This window comes from Aulonocara stuartgranti (assembly GCF_965226115.1).
Source record: "Aulonocara stuartgranti genome assembly, chromosome: 9".
Taxonomy (NCBI): Eukaryota; Metazoa; Chordata; class Actinopteri; order Cichliformes; family Cichlidae; genus Aulonocara; species Aulonocara stuartgranti.
Window position 1 is genome coordinate 27,608,091 of NC_138960.1, and position 22,408 is coordinate 27,630,498.

General features: G+C 41.0%; 2 protein-coding genes across 2 annotated transcripts in view; both read left to right on the forward strand.

The window, feature by feature from the left end:
• The first annotated feature begins 42 nt into the window (after nt 1-42).
• timm21 (translocase of inner mitochondrial membrane 21) lies at nt 43-14,476 on the forward strand. The gene is made up of 10 exons (XM_082546545.1): nt 43-535; nt 940-1,002; nt 1,088-1,185; nt 1,311-1,384; nt 1,488-1,593; nt 2,743-5,605; nt 5,885-5,966; nt 6,068-6,227; nt 9,038-9,170; nt 12,263-14,476. The coding sequence occupies exons 1-6, from the start codon at nt 247-249 to the stop codon at nt 2,833-2,835; spliced, it is 723 nt and encodes a 240-aa protein (XP_082402671.1). The 5' UTR covers nt 43-246; the 3' UTR covers nt 2,836-5,605; nt 5,885-5,966; nt 6,068-6,227; nt 9,038-9,170; nt 12,263-14,476.
• Nucleotides 14,477-16,547: 2,071 nt separating this feature from the next.
• sema5a (sema domain, seven thrombospondin repeats (type 1 and type 1-like), transmembrane domain (TM) and short cytoplasmic domain, (semaphorin) 5A) overlaps nt 16,548-22,408 on the forward strand; it is a 178,095-nt gene continuing 172,234 nt past the window's right edge. The window contains exon 1 of the mRNA XM_082546503.1: nt 16,548-16,768. The gene's annotated coding sequence lies outside the window, so the exon portion shown is untranslated. The remainder of the gene's footprint in view (nt 16,769-22,408) is intronic.

The following is a 22,408-nucleotide window of genomic DNA, read 5'->3' on the forward strand; positions in this document are numbered from 1 at the left end:
CGATGATGAAGAGCGAGTGACGTTTCATTGCTGCGCTGTCGCTTTAACGGTGAGTGACGGCAATATTGTGCGCCGGTGAAGCACAAATCCGGTGACTGACTTTAACCAGTCCTGTTGCCCAGTGTTTTGGGTTAGTTTAGTGCTGTGAATTCATGTATACTAAGTCCGTTTTGTTTACTTAAACCACACAGTAGGCTGGTTAGTGTAGTTCTGCGATATTGGGAAGGGGCTCGCTCAAATCAAATCATGGCTTATATTCAGGTTTTGAAGGTCCTGCACCGAAATCTGCAGCACAGAGCACCACAGGTCAGCGTGCTTATCCATACGCACAGGAGAGTGTCAACATTATCAAGACTGGCCTTCCACAGTGGACTAGAGGCTAATTCGCCTGTGCTAAGCTGCTTAATACAAACACACAGACGGCGGGGTATTTGTCTCGACTTTACAGCCAGAAATAAAAGCAGCCCCGAGGACCGAGACAGGTCAGTCTCCAAGTTCCAGAGTGGGAGTCCAAAGCCTTCAGCTGCACAAAAAGGTATGCAAGGCGAGGAAATAAAAAGGATTTAAGTCGTGCTCATACATGTACTCAGATATTAGGAGCGTAGTTTCATGATAGCCTGCTATTTTCAAAGCAAACCATTAGGGTTTGTCCGTAGGCACTGTGAAGAAAATGTACTATATTTAACCAAGCAATGATTTATTCCATTGCAGCAGCAGTTTTGGGACAAAAATATACACAATTATTGTATTTATAATCGCAATCAATCGCTCTGATTATCACCAGCAGCAGAGGAAATATCTTAAAATGACCCAGGAGTTTATTTACTGAATAACTGAACAAACACTTGCCTTTATTAGTGAGATTCTAACTTTGCCTAATATAAATGAAAACTATGCACAGCTGTTGCATAATAACCCTCCACACTGAATGCCTTCCAGTGAAAGAAGCTGGCAGGGACTTCACCTACCTGATCGTGGTACTCATCGGGCTTGGAGTGACAGGTGAATACAGCGGAATTAAAAAGCTGCAGTCGTAACCCAAGCAATTCATCATCCTGTTTGAAATTACGTCTGTGTGTGTTGTCAGGTGGGCTGCTGTATGTGGTGTTCCAAGAGCTGTTTGCATCCGCGAGTCCAAATAAAGTGTATGGGAGAGCCTTCGATAAAGTCAAGTCACACCCAGAGGTATGAACGATATTAGTGACTGTCAAACATGAGGCCAGGCTAACAATGTTACAGTTCAGTATTTAAGGTCCTCTTGATGATCTTATGAGGTCATATAAAAAGTTTCTTGTTTATTGAAAATGTAGGTAATTGGTGCATTTGGTGAGCCAATCAAATGTTACGGGGAGACCACCCGTCGAGGAAGGAGGCAGCAAGTCAGGTTGGTGTTTTGTTAATTAGTCAAACAAGTTCAGCAACAAAGCCCGCTTTTAGTTAAGGTAGCCTTAACATGTATAATGGCAGTCTTTGTCTCTTCTCCTCAGTCATATCGAGTACCTGAAGGATGGAATGAAGCATATGAGACTTAAGTTTTACATTGAGGGCTCAGAGCCGGGAGTGAAGGGGACAGTGCATACAGAGTCTAAAGAGGTTGGTATTCTGCCACTCAAAAGCCAGCTTATGAAATACATACATGCACAAGCACTGATTGACATTTCTGCGGTGAATGTTTTGTGTCTTTTCACTAGCACCTACTCAACTCGACTCTGCTCTATTCAGTTTCGGTCATTTTTAATCATATTTGAGTACCACCTCGATGTAGGTGGGATCGTTGTAGCAAGGCGACCTGGAAGTCCCCTGGCGTTATTTGTATGTGACACAAACACAATGCAAAAATGGAGGTGTGAAGCAGCACTGCACTCCTCTGTCGTCACTAACTAGGGAGAGCATAATTAGCCAGCCACCCTGCCATTGCCCCCGAGCCCGCTGAACCGCCCCTCTACACACCTCTGACACAGGAGGGCATCAAGCCAATTGTTTACCTGCTACCAAACTGATGCTAAAACTCTGCATCTCATCATTGGACCAAGCTGTTGGTTTGTGTTCTTATGAAGGAGTTGCTCTCATGACTCACCCAGTGATGTCACCCTCTGCTCAATCAGTGGCTTGTGGTCTATTGATGTCATATTTTCAGCTTGACTCAGCTCGCTTGGAAATCCAGACTAATAGGTACTCAAAAAGTACCTAGTAACAAGTACTACCATCTAATAGAAAATTGAGTAATTTTCAAATTGAGATAAGCCGAGTAGGTGCTAGTGGAAAAGATGCTTTTGTGGGGCCTACAATGTAGCCTACCTATCGTAGGCTCGTTGTTGCCAGCATTTATGCTTGTGCGGGTGTATTACGGGTAAGTTTATGTTGATGTTGTAATTATTATTCCCTATATTGAGGCAGTGATTGTTGTTCTCTCACAGTTAAATTGAAAAAACGTGGCAAAAAAGTATTCCCAAAAATGCACAGAAGAAATCGGCTGTACTGGACAGACCAATCACAGTGGTTGCGGGCTGTGACGTGTAGTTAGATTCAGGTGCATGTCAGGTTACGTCATAGAGTTTCAGAGGATTTTGCAGTTACAAAACGGCTTCAATGGGTAGATTTCACACTGAAGTGTAAATCCCCAGTAAGTGGCACTGTGTGTCTTCCTAAAGCTTTACCTAGTTTCATATGTGATGGCCGTCACATCGCTGATGTTTTTATATGTGTTTAATCAACCAGTTTTTTTTGTTGTTGATTTTACAGAATCCTGAAACTGGAAAATATGAGTTTCGTTATATATTTGTGGACATGGATGTCTACCCAAGACGGACTATAATTGTGGAAGATAACAGATAAGGACCTTAGATGTGTGATTCAGCGTTATGGAAGCATGAGGAGTGTGTGTTAGATGTGTTGCTGGACAAAAAAGCTGGAGAATTCACCTTCACATAGTGTCAGAGGCTGTTAAACAATTACAGCTTTGGTGTAGCATTTGGTGTAGAGCCTTGCAAAGCAGAGATCAAAGGATCACATGGCCCCGTGCTACTAATTTATAAATGTTTGTTTTTTTTACTAGATTGTGATCTTGATTTTGAATAAAATAAAACACTTGGGAACAAACATACAACTGAAGCTCTGTGTGTGTGTGTGTGTGTGTGTGTGTGTGTGTGTGTGTGTGTGTGTGTGTGTGTGTGTGTGTGTGTGTGTGTGTTTTGGACCCTCCCAGGGAAGGAAGTATGTAATAAGTTCTGTTTGTTGTTAGCAGTCAGTTTTCAAGATATCATTTTCAAATCTTGTTCGATGGCAGATACCAATAGCAGCTTAAGCTGTTTTCATTTTAGTTCACATCAAATGTGAACTTCAGTAAAAACTTTATATTACCCACTATATTTTGGCTTCAAACTTCTCAACAATAGATTAGACCTTCATTGGGGGACCTTCATTGTAAGCCCTCCAAGGTCAAAGTTAATCTTTGGGCGGGGGTGTAATTCAAGGAACTATATATTGAGTAATACTTCATATGAAAGCGCATGGACAGAGCTCTACAACACATTAACTTTTTCAGTACAATGCCCTACAGCGTTACAATGACCCCATAAATTTTTACAAACTCACACACTGCATAACTATATCTTAAAATCTCAGGTTTCTATAGCTTGTACAGCCAAAGATAATAAAAATACATCATTTTAGTATGTAATGCTTCAAGGTTAAAGGTCACACATCAGGGTGCTGTAATAAAACCAGGCTGACGTCAGTGTGTATTAAAAGCCGGCTAAAGTTAGCAAGTTTAATAAAACCAGGCTGATGTGAGCTTGTTGTAATAAAACATCATAAAACAACCATGTTTTAGCGTAGCCTTTGTCCTTCTAGGGGAGTTGCACTCTCTCGAGTGCTCTTGTTTATTGTAGAGATAATTTTCATTGGAGCTACAATTCTTCCTTCATTTGTAAGTTGTTTTTGGGGTGTAAGGTCCAATGACAATTTAACACATCTTTTACATGTTAAGCTCTTTTTTTTATATACATAAAATACAGGTCTAGAAAATATTATGGATGCTTTCCTGTCAAGTTTAGTTTATTTGTTGTGTACAGAATTACATTTTTAGAAATGAAGTATGAAACAGTCACCACTAGATGGAGGTAACGCATTGAGCTATGTACTGCATGACGTGCCCTTTTTTACATTTTTGCAAGTATTTTCCATATAGAATGTGGAAACCGTAATAATAAACCAATATTAAAACTTGTCTCAACTTAATGTCTCATTTTAAGCAATGGCTAGCAAGATTGCTTTGAATTTAGTCTGTTTTCCCTCTATTATTTTTAACTTCAAAACAGTGCTAATGTCACAGGCCTGGATTAAACAGGATAAAAAAGCAAAAGCAGGGAATAATTAGAGACAAACCAGACCATTAAATGTTCCCTTAGGCTTTCAGAGGCGGTCATATATCCATAAAGCTTTTTATCACCCTATAATTTGGAACTGAGCCCATCTATTGAGCAAAAACAGAAAATATTGATATTTCACAGAGTTACAGCAAGAGGCGTTTCGTAAATCCAGTTTATCCAAAGTATATATGCATTTTTCTATCAAGGGAACAAAGTTTGAGCTTCGATCTTCTTACGTCCGAGATACTGTTGCTGGAGGTCAGCACGAATAAAAACCTCTATAAATCTCGCGTTTAATGGGTTTATGCTTCCAAATATTTGCACTGATCTCATTCTTGTGTAATACTGTATCCCATGTGTACCCAATCGTCCCTAGAACTCGTGCTACGTTCCATGACCCTCGGAAATAGTGGAATTTGTGATGGACCCCCAGTAAATCGTTGTAGCAGTTATCTTGGAAATGTCGCTTTTTATTACTGTTTCTGCGTCAGTGCTGCTGCTGAGATATGAGTCTCGTAGCTTTATATTACACGTCTGTAAATCATCTAAAAACAGACAGATTTAGGTGTTTCTTTTTTATGAAGGGGTTAAAAGTTGTTGGGTTTTTAATAATTAAAAAATTATAAACCATGAACGTACCCAAGATAACGTTTCTGGTTCGCATACCGAACACGAATTAGCTTGATGCTACTCGACTCTAAATAAGTTCTGTTTCAAACAGACAACACTTGAACGGGGAAATTTACGCGATTAATTATAATAACTGCGTCCAATAATTTGTTCCCAAGAGGGGGCAGTTTACGGGAAGCATGAAGACAGGAACCCTGTGAACATTTGAACACCGCCCACTGTGAAAGCGAAGGCATCGCTGAACACAGGGGCGTGCTCAGTCAGTCAGAGCTAGCTAAAACTCTGTAGGACTAGTTTAGTTGTTTCTCCAGGGTTAAGCCAGCGTGTAGCTGTTGTAGTAACTAGCTTATGAACTTGTATATAAGAGCAGGAAGGTATGCTCACCAAGCAGCCCAGTCTCCGTCGTTGTTTTTCTTGCGGTGTGGGTAAATAGTGTACGGCTGCTGCTGTTCCTGTTGTTGTTGTTGTTGTTGTGGCCTGCTAGCTCTAAACTAGCCGTAGCCTCATCTGACTCACGGAGCTCCACTCTCATCACATCCCCGAAGACGTTTGGGGGAATGGCACACCTCGTCAGTTAATCAAGAAGACCGACTTGTCGCTACAGAGTAAGTTTCGTTCTTGTGTCTGCTTTTACTAGACCAGGAAGCTATACTAACTGACAAACCGCCGTGTTGAACTCACCATCTTTTTTTTAAGTTGCATAAAAGTGCTTAACCCGAGCTCTGTGTGGATAGCGGCTTGAGGGTTACACATTCCATGTGAAATCTTCAATGATTAGTTAAGACAGTGCGATGGATTTTTTTTATCTTTTTGGTTGAATAGCCTTGGTGAAAAATGAGTTAAAAATTGCTTTAAGTGGAAGTTTTTCCTTTTTCTTTGGGCAGGAATCTGCAGTCTTCTTCCTCAGCTATGAGACTCTCTGCTTAATAATTAACATCTCACAATAATGGAGCTATACTGGTACATGTGAGTATATTGTATGTATTTTTCGTTAATTAAATACGGAGCTTAAAACTGATCCTTGAATCTGATCAACCTTCCTTCTCATTCTTTTGTGTCCTTTACAGAGTTGTCATTATATTCATCGTCATAAAGATATTTTTCTATGTGTGCTGGTACCGGTCGAGACAGAGGCAACTGGCAGCATACCTGAGCAACCCACGCAATGCTCAGATAGTCATTGTTGGAGGAAGGGCCTACCTCCATCAGATGTGTGAGAGACAGAGCGTAAGTGCAGAACCCCCAACACATATGAACATGCACCTCACAGCGCAAAAATCCAGCTGTGAACTTCTGAAGTGGTTTCACACCTTGGAGGAAGTGACTTTATACACAAAAGTTCAAGGGTGTTCACAGTGAAGAGGACCTCCTCATGCTGGCTGAGAGACTGGAGCTGAGTGAGAAAGAGACAGTCAAATAAGGTCGTGGTTGTGTTACTTTCTTTTTTCTTTTTGCAGGGGAGTTATTTGCTTTCTCGAGAAGGCATGCGGTTTCCAGTCGAGTCATTTTTACTTCGATAGGCAGCATTTCACTTTTAGTGTCATACTGAGCAAGTTTGTGGTCGTCCATTAATAGGAACACATTCTGGTTTGAATGCATGTGGGGGTTTTCGTTGATCTGAAGCTTTCCCCCCCACCGTCTCTGTGTGAACTGTTGTGCAAAACCCATTAAAGCGAAACGCAAACACAGGGAGTAATTTAAATGATTGTCTTGAAAAACTTTTTTTAAGATCCTACCATTTACAAACTATTCATGAGATATATTGGGAGGAGGTAGTCTCGAATGTTTAATTTGCTTGAGATTGTGATTAGTTTACATGGTTTATTCAGGCTGTTTATCCAGCCAGCAGAATGGCTTTCATAGTTTGCTTTGAAACCTCTCATGTCTTGCCGAAACACGTGCTTTTCATGCTCATTTTAAAATTAGCTATTAAAGGCAGCCTTCTGTTTTATGAGCCCCTTGAAATGCGTGTTGGATTTGCCTGTGTTTCTGTTGATGTTCTCAGGGATACGTCTAGAATAATAATGCCTTTCCTCAACTTCAGCGTGTAGCAACTGTTTTCTGTGGGTTACGCCACAGGTTTAGGCATCGTGTTTGTACCTTCCCCAGGGCCGTTCAGCTTTACTGCCTCTCTAAAACACCTGGAAGCAATCTCCATGATTCAGAGCTTCCCCAAAATGAGAATTATTAACAACGGTTTCTAACTCCAGACCGCTACATTCACTCCTTGTTAGGTGTTGTAAATGCTGCATGAACGGGAAAGTTAGAAACAGGTTTTTGTAATAGATTATTAATTTAAATGGAAATGTACATACAGAAATTCATCTTCACCAGATTTTGAATTATTTTTCGGTGTTGTCTGTCCATGTAGCAAGCACACAGAGGGATATTTTTAGTATTGTTTGAAGGATTTGTGCAACAGGAAGTGACCCATTTATAAAATAAATAATGTAGCAAATGATGCAGGGGCGACTGAGCAATGCCGAGGCCTTTGACCTTGGGTTTCCCAAGACCAATTATGATATTATGTGTGCTATCTGAACTGAAGGAACATGCAGTCCAACACAAGATTGCCGGCTGGCTATACCTCCTTGAACTCATTTTGCTTATTCACTCCTCTCTAATCTTCCATTTGTTTCACAGTTTCTGCATTCCCCCGTTCCCCCTCCCACACTTTCCCTTTTTCTCCCCTTCCTTTTTCCCCCTGTTCCTCTCTTTCTTCCTTTCTCTCTTCTTTGTTCCCTCTGCTGTCTCGGATATATAATGTTCCCTGTTTAGATTTTAATGGAATGTGCAGCAGGGAGACCCCTGTGGTCATCCATAACCCGGTACCCTGAAAGTTTTCTGAAGAAATGCCAAGACGACTCAGCTTCATGATGCAGCACTACTTGTTAAACCTCTTGGACAGCTCTACTCACTCAGAGACTAATATGGCAAAAAAAACCCCAACCTTTTGATAGATAAGGGCCATGGAGAGAAATCCAAATGATTTGATAAGCTATGAGCTGGTTTCAGTCCTCTTTTTTTAGGCCTACATAAACAGTTGCTATTATGTAAGTGGTACCCAATACCTGGGCCATGGACTGGTACTGGATGAAAGCATTTAATTAGATTTGGAAAATACAGATCACAATAATTGTGCAAGTTTAGTTTAATGTAGCTTATTAGTGTGGTAATTATCTTGAACTATTCTGTCGGTGCTTCACTTTCATCATCATTTCCTATCACGCCCACAACAACAGGATGATTAAACTAATAAGCTCATTAGTCTGTCATCACCGACTTACAGCGTGTACACCTGGATCACCAACATGGGCAACAGGTTCAAGAGAGCTTGAAAGCATCATTCAAAGGTGCTGATCTGTCACTTAATAAAACGGACTTCTTTGTCATATGTGGGCTGTATCACAAATCTGCAAAAAGCATTTTAAAACAGACATTTTTTAACATCTCAACTATTTTCCCGTCTTCTCTCATTTCTCCTCTCTTTCAAGGAAATGATTGTATGTGTATTAAAAACGTTCCAGCCTAGTGTAATGTAAGCAACAACTGCTGTTATGTTTATACAATGAACTGGCAGATGTCCTCGCTTCTTCTTTTGTGTAAATACAGGCTTAAAAAACGGTTTATCGGGTTTGGGGGGAAAACGTTCCATGGTGGTGATCTGTGTTTGAAGTCAAACATTAATGATTTGATTCTTTGAAAATGCTGCCCGGCTGTTTATGTTCTGCCCTTTGTTCACTGGTGGTTTTTTGACTTGTGAGCTGTGGACTGTGGCAAAAAGAAAGAAAAAAAGTTTAAAAGAGCTGATGCATGAGTGTAATATTATGATAACCAGCAGCAGCGTCATCTCCGGAGATGTGTACAGTAAAGTTAATGCGGCTCGTTTCCTAATAGTGTTAGCGGTGTTATGATGTTGGCTTTAGCTAATAGATTTCTGTCTGTAACGGCTAAGTGTGTATGTGTGTATTTCATTGTGCTTCTGCTTTTTGTGTGTGCATTTGTGTAATTAACTCTGTGTTTCCTTCCTCCTGTAGCAAACATCAGTCTGGCCTAGTTGGTATGGTGTCCAGGATGACCTTTCACTAGAGGAGCCCTCCACAGCCCTGCCACCAGCAGCATCCTTCTCCCAGCTCGACATGCCACCACCATACGAGGCAGTATCTGGAGGTAACAAAGCTGAATAAGTCACACACATCTTTTGCCTCCTTGTTCTGTTGTTAGCCTGCAAGCGAGCCCCATTCAAAATGTTTCCCCCTTCTCGTACTTCAACATCCTGTGGGGTAGAGCGCTCGACCGTTATCCACTAACAAGTTGGTTCACAGCACCCAGTAAAGAAAAACAAGATATTTGATTGGCACGAGGGCTTAACTGGAGTCCCCTATTCCACCTGCGGTGCTGCTTTGAGCAGTTTAGTGTCAGATTACACAGCTTGATGGTTTCACTACAACATAAGGGTGGTTGTGTCATATGTACTTGAGATGAATTGTGCGTTAATTACATTCCCTGACACCCCCCCCCCCCCCCCCCCCCCCCCCTTAGTAACTGCATTTACATCGATTTCATTCACAGAAACGGTGGGAAAGTCCACCACGTTTCCTGACTGAATACTCTGTGTGGTCGCTGTGATTACATAGTTTCATTTACTGCGATGCAGAGCGCTTGTTGCTGACAGTTTTATAGTGGAAGTGGCTTTTTTCAGATATAAGTAACTGAAAAAGAGAAGACAACTGCCGGATGATGTTTTTCGCTCTGAGCAGCGTTTGCCAGCTTTAGAAAGTCTCGGGGCACACATCAGCTTTGGCATTGCTTCAGAGCCTGTGCACATAACGGCTGTAGTTTCATCCAGTTCCCTTTAGTGCTCCATAGTACTTATTAGAGCTGGGCGATATATCGAGTTTTTAAAACATATCGATATATTTTTATACGAGATATAAGATGTGACAATATCCTTTATATCGATATAGTCTATGTTACGTTATAATTATAGTTGTGGAGCCGCAAATTTGCCTCTCTTTCGTCCACTTTTGTCTCTACGCAACGTTACTCCGCCTCGCCTTCACTGAAGACAACTCCCCCTCCTACCCCATCGCTTCACATGCAGGCAGCGACAAGACGGACACGGCAAATCTCCGTTAACGAGTTACTGCGCATCGCCCCATGCGTGGGGCTGGACGGCGTCAACGTGCTAACGAGCTAAACATGCTAACGAGCTAACCGCGCTAACGAGCTAACAGCGCTAACCCTAAAATCCTTTCATTCTCTCAAAAGTTGATAGCGCGCCTTATGTATGAATTCTGGTTGTGCTTGGTGGCCGCGAACCGATTTTATGTGGTACACGGCGTTCAGCAATCTGTCAAAAATGTTTGAGTACGACTTTGGTAAGCTACGGAGCTGCACCGCTTGATAGATTGTCGGCGCATTACGGCTACCGAGGAGCTTCGCGGAGTGATACGTACTGTGCATCAACGTAATATTACCGTATTGTGTGTGTATAAGGACCATAAATGGCACCTGTAAGAGACGTGGTTATGAAGCGGATTTCAAACTCCAGGCTATCAGTCACACAGTAAAACTTGGGAACAGAGCAGCTGTAAAATCTGTCTGTCTTTGTTATTACGCTCAGCGTCTTTTAGTTTACATTTTGACTGCACAATTGTGAGCTCTTTGTTTAGCACAAAAACAACCTTGTTTTCTTTTATTTATGGAGCATTATTATTTAATGAATGCTCATAATTTAATTTTGAGTAATTTTTCATGTACATCTGTGCTGTATGTTAATAAAAGTGCCTGTGTGACATCTGGGACACAGCTTTGACTAAGAACTCTTTTTGTTCTTACTTTATGGCTTAAAAAAAATATCGAGATATATATCTTATATCGCCATCCAGCTAAAAAATATCGAGATATGAATTTTGGGTCATATCGCCCAGCCCTAGTACTTATATCTCTAAAAAGAGCTGTCCTAATTAAAATGAGTTCACATGCTGGTTTGCAGTCAGAGATTTGTTTATCAGAGTAACTCCATCAAAATGAAACCATCTGTTTCAGTTGTATCCAAGTGCATTGCTTCTGTGTGTGAGTTAACTCGTTTTTGATGACTGTTTTAAACTGCGCCAGAAAAAGCAACACTAAAGAAGAAAGACCCTAGTTCCTTTTCCTAACAGAGGCTCAAATACTGGACATGTGACTGGCACTTTGAGAGCTGATGACTCTTTCCCAATTATTTTGTTTTTTAATTCCATTACCCCACTTTTGTTTTTCAATTTTAAATAATATTGCTACTCGTAATCACTCTTCTCTCAACTAGATCCCTTTTCTAGTTGGGGTTAAATGTACTTTAAACAGTCATGTCAGTGCTTTCAGTTTTTCCTGTTTTGCATAATTAGCTGCAAATATGTGTTTTCGTAGGAGGGCACAAGCTAGCCACTCCAGCTTTTAAATCTTTGTATCAAGTTTCAGAGCGTCCTCTTTCGCAAATGGCATCTCATTTGATCTGAAGTGGTAGTTGAGTCTGACAAGCAGGATGTGGTTACAAAGGCTGGAAATGGTGACATTTCAGCAGCAGTGTAATTACACAATGTGACTGGTTCCATTTCGCCCTCATATCAGATCTTTTTTTCCTATCGGAGACACCGGGGAGGGGACGTTTGGGTTGCTGTAATACAGCAGTTTTAATAGTGCCACTGCATGAAGGTATAATAAGCACTGAATTCGGCGTTACAGCCACACAGCACTGTGTAACTCCTGTTTTCTGCGTCTGCTGCGGCACAATTTAACATTCGCTGTTATTGAATATTTGAAAGTTTTGTGACCGTATGAAGCATGAGTAAAAATTCATCATCTCAAAAAGCTCAACCGAGAAGCTGTGAGAAGTACCGAAACCTTTTTTTTTTTTTCCTCTTCCATAAAGGGAGTGTCAGGAAGGTTAAGATTATAATCTTTTTTTTATGATTTTTTTAAACAGCTGACTAAAGTCAAAGTCCTGCCCACAAAAAAAAAAAAAAACACCTTGCTGCTTCCTAACATTACAGCTCATTCTATGATCAGCGTGAGCCCCATGTTTAGAGGTGATTTATGTTTTCTCCTGTCGGATGTTATGGTTGAACAGTTTGTTTGTAGTTTATTTTGGTGCATAGTTCTATTATATTTAAGGTGAGGGAAACATTTATCCGGTGGATATCCCTAAACTGAGCAGCTCAGTTCGGGACAAGTGTGTATGATTTCCTGTTTCCTTAAGCTGTCTTCTCTGTTCCTTCCAGAGGACGACCTGAAGCCCCCTCCCTACAGCGAGTGTGCCCAAGGCGACGTGCCCGACGCCCCGCAGCCCTGCCATAACACTCTTCGTATTTCTGAGGGAGGAGACTCCACTAGCGTAAATGAAGCCCCGCCCCCCTACACAGCATCTCCCCCTACACAAGTCAGCCAACAGGACGGCGCTGTAAGTCACAGCGGGTCCACTTAATCAATCCCTGATGCCAGTTTGCCTTTTCCATGCACTGCCTTCCTACGTTCAACCTCAGTGATTGTTGCCAGCCTAACTCTCACAGGAGAGCAAATGTTTATTTGGATGTTTGTGCGTGTATATGAGTGTGTGTGTGTGCATATGTTTGTTGTTTTGGTTTTTTTTTTACTTTGTGTTGTTTAAAAAAAAAAAAAAGTGGTCATCTGATGAGTTTGGCAATAACAGATGACTTCAGTGAGCCTGTGTGCCTCAGTCAGGACTGCCTTCCAGCTAGGATGAAAATAATCCCCTTGACCTCTGAGTTTCAAGGGTATCAGTGGAGCCACAGATGAGCGAGAGAGACTTTTAAAGTGTGCTCTGTTTTATAAAGGGTTTCTCTGAGGCCACCTTCTTTCACAGAACTAAAATAGTTGATCAGTCTCAAAATCAAACAGATGCTTTAGTTTTTGTTCCAGATGCTATGAAGCATAATATGTGGGGCACGGCTTCATATTTGTGTCCGTCTGTAGACGCTGTTCTGAAACACAGTAAGCGAGTAACAGCCTTCCATACAAATTCACAGTGTAGACAATCTAATTATATTTCAGAGGAACTTTGCTATGTATAGCACATGTGCATAATAAATACTTTCAACTCCAAACTGTGTTTACTCAGTGCTTCATTATGAGTGCACTTGAGTGCTATTTGATAACAAATGCACCAATTGTCTTAGATAATTACCCCATTATCCCGTGTGTTTTTTTTATTGTGGTGATTATACCGGGACGTTAGACAGTTCAAGTGACTATTACCCTGAGAATGGGATTGAGCGAGGGCGAACAGAAAAGGGGAACAAGTGGATGAAATAAATGTACGCTGGCAGTAGAAAAGATACGGAGCGAGTGGTCGTAATCGGTGTAGCTGCTGGGTTCTTTCTGCTGCTCATCATTATTATCTCCTATACACCAGATTGCAAATAGTGTAAACATGAATTCTTCTTCTGTTAAAAGTTGGAAAATTGGACAATTGCTTTTGTTCAATGGGTTGAGAGAAATGCAAATGTGTCTTATGTAGATGTAAATCCAGCTGGAGGATGATCAAAATCATTGTAGTGAATTGTAATTCTCATTTAAATATGTCTTCAAATGAAAACGTGTAACAACCCTAGAAAAACACTCACAGGGCTACGAGCAAAGGCTCAAAACATTCTTGGATGTGAAGGCTGCTTTTTGTGGTTTTTAGAAGTCACCAAAACTGAGCTGTCACTTTTTTCTTCTCTTTTTTTCTTTGTGAAAAGAAAACGAACCAAAAAAATTTTTTTTTTTTTTTAAACAGTTCTGTTTCTGATCATTTTTACCTCTGCCACAGGGTGGTAGAGTTCAGCTGTTTTACATATATGTTTTCTTCTGTTGCAATTTTTCAAATACTATTTCTTTGTAAATTTTGTTTTTGTTCTTTTCTCTTTTTTTTCCTGTCACTGCATTTCAGTTAATCCAGAAATAACACTGTACTCCCAAATAATCCATTTTACGTGTTTGTTTAATCAGTCTGTGTGTAGTTTCTGACCATTAAGGGGGCGGGGCGTGAGAAATCTAGAAAAACTGAATGAATTTTAAATGTTTTCTGGACTTTTGGGTAAACGGGGTCTGTTCGGAGAATCACATGTGATGTACTTTAATGGTAATTCTTTGTATTGTGATGACAAATCGTCCGACGCTGATGCGTTTTTACCAAATTTACCTGTGTTGGTTTTACAATCTGGAGGATGTAACGGAGAAGCTCCGAGGTGCAAATCTGAATGTGGGCTTGAAATGGCATCTTTTGTATGGCGGCAGCATGATGACGATTGACGACCTGAGTGTTACGAGGCTTCTGTCCGTACTGTGTCCTGTTTGTTCACTTCACGTTCATTCCCATTGTGGGCAACATATCAGATGTCCCCACTTAGTAGCTTTGCAAGTCGAGGGGAATTAATTATTTTTTCTGCTTTGGGAGAAATGCATCTTCTGTATTAAATTGTTGTTATACAAAATATTGTCAGTTTCATTTTCTCATGTTTGAGGTCACCCCTGGGCTGCACAGCAGAAGAGCAACACTCACTGGTTCGAAAATACAACACAATCACTTTCTAATATACACTTTGGTCTCTGAAGTCTCCACTGTCTTTAAAATCTGCACCTGCACTTTGTAATGCAGATTTTTCCAAACCAGGGAGCTATCACGTTATTGCCCTTTTCTTTCTTCCAAACATTGAAAAGCTCTATCTGTAGCTAGAGAATTAAATGTAGCTGCTAGTAGCTTCTTGTATTCGCTACGACAATGAAATCATTCTTTTGCTCCCTTTAGGGTCACCACAGAGGATCATCTGCCTCCACCTCACCCTAGCATCTTTCTCTGTCACACCAACCCCTCTGTATATCCTCCCTTATGACATGCATGAATGACCTCTGTGGTTTTCCTCTTTTACTCCTGCCTGGCAGCTCCATCATTAACAACACTTGTCTAAAATATCCACAATCCCTCATCTGCACCTACAAACGCTCAACCTGAGCAGCCCCTCTGATGTTTCTTGTCCATTCTTCTCACTCCCAGTGAAAATCTTAACATCTTCATACAGAATTCACATTTCCTCATGTTACAAACTTATTCCAAGATGGATTATTTTATCATTTTTTATCTCAGAATTCCACACACAGTACCCTGTAATGGTAAATTGAAAGTTTTCTTGAAATTCTTGCAAATGTATTCAAAGTGAAAAACGTATAACATGTACACAAGTATTCACAGCCGATCTCTGATGCAATCCCACCTCGAGCCCATACATCACTCCAACCCCGCACCTCATACATAACGCACCTTACTTTTAAACCGACTCTGATAGACCTCATGCGAACATACAGTAGAGAATGACAGCTAAATACACATCGGCATGGCACTATAGTGCTTCACCCAGTATGAACTCCTCTCATTTGTAAGGCAGTGAAAGGTTAGCCGTGGGTTCTTCCTCGCAGACTGTTTTCCTCACCGCATTGGAAGTTCTGAAAAACGAACTAGGTACTGAGAAATCCGTGCAGCCAAGTGTAAAAAGGCACTATTTAAAGAGTTTTTTTCTTCTGTCACAGACATGTTTCTTGTGCTCATTATGTCAAAGTAATTCCAGCACAAAAGGAAAAAATATCACCAGGAAAGCAGTCTGTACTCATTCTGGCTAATATGGGGCTTCGGTGCTCTGAGTTAGTCATGTCTTTGATTCAGTGGTCCTTTAAGTGTGACCGTACCCTCATTAACCTCAGTTGAGCTGGTAAATACTTGAACCTTGTTATCAACCGATCCCTCAATGAAGTATGAACAGTGGAGGGATTATTAAATAGAATAAAAAAAGGTTAACCACATGTGAGTACATGTAGGAGCAGAACAAGCTGTGACCCCGTAAATCGCCACTAGAGGGCAGTCTCGCACCAGTGATAATGTCAGCCACATGCTTTCGAGCAGCCTGCACCTGTTGCTGAGCCCGGCGGTCTTTGAGTGCTTACAGGCTCTTGCTGGTATCCCCCCCAGTGCAGGATGATGTCTTTTATCACACGTTTAAACGGCAGAAAGCTCCACTGACTTTTGTTCCAAAGTTTTAGATTTCTGATGGAAAAAATAATTGGGCTCAGTCAGGATCAATTGTAGAGCCCTCTTGTGGAATGAATGCTCAAGGACATTCATTTTTGGAGCTGCATACAAATAAGCTCAGCCTAATGTTGCATTTTCTTCAAAGAAAAGTTTATGAATCGTACTTAAAGCACATTAAATGTGGTCAATCAAAAAAGATGAGAAAAATGTATTTAAGGAAACAGCTCCCGCGACATTAAAGACTATAACCTTCGTTCACCGATTCCTGTGTTCATGCGTGACAGACCGTGTTGTGTCAGCTGTGAATAAGTTATCCAGATAAGGTGTGTGGCACTGATTTTGCTGTGCGTAATTTATGGTTTTGGGGGGAAATATTTGCATTTGGGGAAACAGGCAATAATCCATCATGTATATCGCTTTACTGGTTATCACATCCTGGTATAAACAGCTGCATAATGGAGACTGCTCTCAAGGATATTCACCGAACTGCCTTTGGAGATTACCAATGTCTTGAAGGCCATTCGAGGAACACAATAGATGGCTCAATTACCCACTGTTGTCTGTCAAAGATATATTGCGCTCCCAAGACGTGCAAGTGGATGCGGCACCTGTGAAGTGACGAGGATTTTGAGAGTAAGGTGTACGCACTGAACACGGAGAAAGCGGTGCCTTTCGAAGTCTCCGGGAGAGCACATTCCGGGCATGGGTGAGGACGGATAAGATGTCAAAAATACTTCTGTTTTTGATTTTCCACCACAGAGTTGTTTCAGATCAGGACTGCTTTTTTTCACTGTTTGAATTCTTCAGTTGCTTCAAATTCACATTACATTCCTGTGCAATGACAGTGTATCGTCGCAACTCTGAGGGAGCGTTAATGAGTTTCGCAGGTCATTTAACAGCTAACAGGTTCCTGTCTTGTGCTGAATACCTTCATCACTTTTTGTTATCCTTTTTTTTTACTTGTTCATTACAGTTTGTATTATGCATTAGAAAATAAGGAGTTGCACTTATTTACGGGATAACTGCCTGCGTAACTTAAGTCCTTCAGCAACTGCCAAGTGACCATCCCTTGCAGGACATGCATATCCTCTGTAACTTGTTGGAAATGAAAGTGATTTCCTGTCCCAAAGCACGGCGCACGTGTGTTTTGACATTGCTTGAAACATGTGTTCAACTTTCAGTCTTGTGCAGCAGCAGTTTAACTTAGTGTGGACCTAAATTGTTCCTCTGGTACTTTAGTGGCTCGCAGAACCAAATTTACCATTAATGTCTGTTTGCTTCCCATGTGAGAAATAAGCGGGTGAAAAACTGCGGTGCTTTCTGTTCCGTTCTACTTTATACTCCTACTGCAGTACAAATCAGTGCTGCTTCCTACTACATTTGTTTGACAGATCTAGTTACTGGCCCACAGGGATCCACTAAGGTAAAGTTCAAACGTGTGTTATTGCATTTAACAGAGTTCTATCCATTTTTCTCTTATATGGGATCATTTAATAAACAATAATGTCTGTCATGCAAGAGTTAATGAAACCCCTATTAAATCACACGGCTCTTGCTCAATCTTCATTTGGGGTGAGAGGAACACAGGAGTAGGGAGCTTATCTCCAGGAAAAACCCTGATCTTTTCATTAAACCTGGGATTTGCTTCTGCCCTTTTGGACACAGAGATTATGAGAACTGATGTTGCTTGTTCAGATAGAAAATACCCCAGAAGGATATTTAGACCCTGTGATTATCCAGCAGTTTATCATTATATTGTCATGATTTAGCGGACGAAAACAAGACACCCTGAATAAGTTTATGTTTCAAAGCATTGCTGCCCGTAACAGCTTTCATCTCCATCAGGTGGCAAAAGCATGATAAGCAGGTTGATTGTGTCTCCTTGGCCCCACAAATATAGATATGATCTAGAGGGCAGAGACATGCCTGCTCCTGTCTGTGATGACAGGATAAGTGAGGATGTCTGAATGTCAGGCAGGAAGGATGAGAACTCGGTGCAGACATGCATGTGTCTCGGTGTAATGATATAGCAGTCAACAAGGTAGGGTTTTTTATGTTAAGGATTTATTGTACCTCCTGGATATAATCATCATTCTTTCTTCAGGACCTCTTCTTGATGGCTGCACAGTGCTTAACAGTACTTACAAAATGTGCAAGCAGTGCAGCCTTCCCCAGAGGTAATTTGTTAGTAACCGGAGCCGGTATATTTTGCATTTTTAATCCCAGAAATATTATCCGAAAGGAAAGTTGTCATCCAGGCAAGTGAGTTTGTGACATATAGGCTACCCACCGCCGGTTTCATCAGAACCACGAAAGGTGAAAATGAGAGATTCTCTCTTCTTGGAGGACCTGCAGCTCTCCCCGGCACTGGCTTGTGAAGGAAACCATTCATCTAGCCCACTGCCGTTCCTTCAGCACTGTCAAATTTCAGCTGAGAGCGGGCGCAGAAACTGTTTGGAAACATCTCCCTGACTTGCAGTAATGCAGTAATTCTTATCGGGATTCGCTGTTCCAAAGTGTTGGGTTTGCCCTTGAGCATATTGGATTTGACGTGACGTGCATTGCTGACTTGCTTTGAAACTACGATGAATTGAAGACGTGTGTCAGCTCCTTGCAAACAATGCTTCTCCACTTGTGCAGTTTATGGAAAAACTTAAAAAGGAGCAGGTGCAGACCAGATTGAATGCTTCTTTTTTTTTTTTTAGCTGTCAGAGGAGCAGACATAGATCTGCAATACACAGAAGCAATGAGGGAAAGAGCAGAGACACTGAGAAGTCTAGAAGTCTGCAAATCCTACTCAGTGCTCTGAGTTCTTCCAACCTTTGACCTTATGTTAATTTCACCTACAGCCTGCTGGGCCTCAGTGATTACCTGCTGTCCCAAACAACAAAATCCAAGTTCCTCTGTAGAAAATGACGCCTTCTGTCTGGTGCCAAAGGAACTGTTGTTCCCCGTTTATCAGCTTAGTGAAAATTTACATTTTAATTGAATCCTGATGTTTGAGCCAAACTATACTTACTGAGTTACTGGAGCCCCTTCAGAGAAACGACTTACAGGCTTGAAGTGCAAGTGCAGCGAAGATGACGGGCAGTCAGAGCCGCTCACATCAACTATGCAGAATTTAACTTCATGTGCCAAGATAGCTCATTCTGCCGTCACCAGGAATATCTTTGGCTTTAGTGTGTGTGGGAAAAATCACAAAACTCCAGCTGGACTTTGTGCGTGTGCATATTTACCCATCAGCTTGTATGTGTTTTAATGAGTTTGAATGTGCCAGGATTTTCATGCTTGCCAGGGGTGTACATGGAACGTGTGTAAAAACAGAGGGGAATTAGAGGTGGGCTTAGGACTGTGTAAGTATGTGCATGCGTGTGTGTGTGTGTGAGGGTGTTGTCTGTGTTCTCAGATCACTCACAGATCAGCGCTCTAACATACTAATTAGGATGGACGCGTCCACTCCTACTCTGTCTTTGATCTGGTTGTGTTGCCCAACTGTGCTGATGTGCGATACTCAGTCTAATAAGACACGAGATAAAAAGATATGATTCATCAGCACCTGTCTGTGTTTGCTCGACCTTTTGCATCCATTTAGAATATTATATTAGACAGTGGTGGGGGTGTGAGCTGTGCGCCTGTAGCTGACAGAACAAAACCCATAGGTCTCATAATGTGGGACATGACAAAGAAAACAGAAATAATGTAGAAGCTGAAACCAGCAGCAGCGCAGTATTCACGCTTGACCAAACCAAGACTGAGCAGAGACTGGTGAGACTATGATATTGTACTTATCAAGCTATTATTACCTTTGGTATAATGATAATAATAGCTTAATACCTTTGTATAGCACTTGTCAACATACAGAGTTACAAAGCGCTTCACAGTTTGAATAAAATCCACAAACAAAAAAACTAAACTGAAATGAGCAAACCCACTCTGGGAACTAACAGAAATCAAACTGAACTAAAAAACTAAATTAAAATGAAATTTAAAAAAATCTAGAATGGAAATCTAAAACTATAATAACTCAAGCACAGTGCTGTAACAGGATGCCTCCTCTGTCATTAACATCAGCATGAAAACTGTGTACAGGGAGCTTCACCACATGCGTTTGCATGGATGAGCAGCTCCTAGCAGGGGCGCTTCTGGAGTTTTTTCATAGGGGTGGCCATGTGGGGGCCACTAAAAATATTGGGGTTGCACACAAAAAACATAATGTTCAGTTTTGTTATGCAGATGTCAAATATTACTTTACTTAAAAAATATGCAACAACGAGAGAAAGAAAATTTCCTGTTATTAAAGTTGATATCACTGAAAATAGGTACATATGAAAACCAAATAAGATTTTGAAATTGATAATTATATGTTTGAATTGATTGATTGATTGATTGATTGATTGATTGATTGATTGATTGATTGATTGATTGATTGACTGGAAGTCCCAGCCATCACTTTAATGATTCTCAGCAGAGCTGAGCAGAACAGCAGCTTACGATTCACTCTCGCCAATGAGCTAAAACCAAAACCAGTACTAAAACCAAACGACGAGCTGCAGTATGGAAGTTATTTGTTCTTTTTATCTTTTTGTCTTTTATCCATGGTGTAATTTTTTGTAAATGGTCTGCATTTATAGGAACTACAAAGCACTTTACATTGTTTTTTTCCCCCTTTACCTATCCACATACTGATGGCAGTACAGTGCAACTCAACCTGGTGTTGAGTGCCTTGCCCATGGACACTTCAGCATATGGAAGGGCTTAGGAATTAAGCTTGGGTCATTGATGACGAGCCCCTGGGTCATCATCAATGACCCAGAGGCTCAGTGATGATGATGATCAAGACATCCCAAAGAAGCGTCAATCTGCTGCCTGAGCTAAAGCCGCCCCTCCTACTGACCAGTTTCAGTCTTGAAGTAAATGGTTGGAGTAAACCTTTCTGAATCAAGAAGATGGCTTCTGTTTGAAAACACTCTTTCTTCCCAACACCAGTCTTTAGATTAGTTTAGTATATTACTAAAGTGTTTCATTACACAAAGAACCCAATAAAGGACTATACATACTCTCATATGGACGGAAGCGCAGCCCATTAAAAAGCAATTAAAATGCTGATTTCATTTGTTATTATTATATGAATGCCCGAATGAGGCACCTGCAGGCTTCTTCCAAGTGCTATGCATTGTAACCAGATAGTGATTAACTTATGCATTATCCTGCTGATAAAGACAAACTGAAAAGTCAAGAGCATAAATAGAGAGACAGTTTTGCAAAAGAAGTCATTAAGATTCTGACTAATTACACCTAGTCTGACCTTCCAGTCCCATTACTTCAGCTGGAACAAATAGACTTTCTCATCTATTGCCCTTACCTCGTGCTTTCGGGGGCAAGGGGAAAAATTTGTGGCAATAGATGGGAGCTGCGACATTGTAACTTAAGGAGATTATGCTTTGGCGTGACACTAGAAAATGTTATCATTTTAACAGAAAGCAGATAAGAGTTAATTAACTGATAATGGCTCTCTATTCACAGAGATAAAAGCCAGTGCATTGAAATGAAAGGGTGGGAGTCGAAGAGAAAAATGGACGTTCTGTAAATCTCAAAGAAAACGCAGCTAATTTTATTCCTCCTGATTAAGTTTCACATTGGGATGGCATGAATGCTGAGTAATCTTTTTCACAGCTGCCACAACAATGACCTAAACCGAGGAGTATGAATTTAATCAGGTCTATTTCTATACAAATTGCATTACGAGTTTCATGGAGAAAACACTACACCTGTCATATCAGAGCCTTTGATCGCACGATGATGACCTCTTTTTTTCTTCTGGATCTCTGCTTTCTGGCACGCAGCATAATACAACAAAGCAAATCAATAACAGCATCACCATGAAATTTAAAAAAAGAAAATGCTTGGGGAAAAGTCCGCTTAACAAGAAGGCGAAAAAAACCCTACAAATCTTCCTCGATGTATGCAATGTCTTTGATCAACTTTCCAGCTGGGCAAGTTAGGGCTTTTATCAGCCGTATCCTCAGCTCCCACAGATGAGAAACAATGTGCTTTATTCCATTACACTGTAAATCCAATCTCATGCTTCACGCTCTGTAGAAGAGTAGCAGGAAGAGCGAATGGATGAGATGACATGGGGAAATGTTGACACCAATCCCCACAATCCCTAAGGCAACACCAGTCGGTCATTGGGATACCTTTGAGGGATTCTCAGCAATTAACCAATCAATTAAGGGTTTGATGGGGCTCCATGTAGCCATTATGCTAATGCACATGTTGCTGAAGTGAGAAGCGCACGCCTCGCTCGACAAAGTGCCAAAGTCTGGCTGTTTATTCCTTTGTTGCC

What these genes read in the sequence shown, in the direction of transcription:
- timm21 (XM_082546545.1), top strand. Translation starts at nt 247, where the DNA reads ATGGCTTATATTCAGGTTTTGAAGGTCCTGCACCGAAATCTGCAGCAC. An exon ending in GCCTTCAGCTGCACAAAAAG is followed by an intron (nt 536 to 939) that starts GTATGCAAGGCG and finishes AATGCCTTCCAG; the next exon opens with TGAAAGAAGCTGGCAGGGAC. An exon ending in GGAAGGAGGCAGCAAGTCAG is followed by an intron (nt 1,385 to 1,487) that starts GTTGGTGTTTTG and finishes TCTTCTCCTCAG; the next exon opens with TCATATCGAGTACCTGAAGG.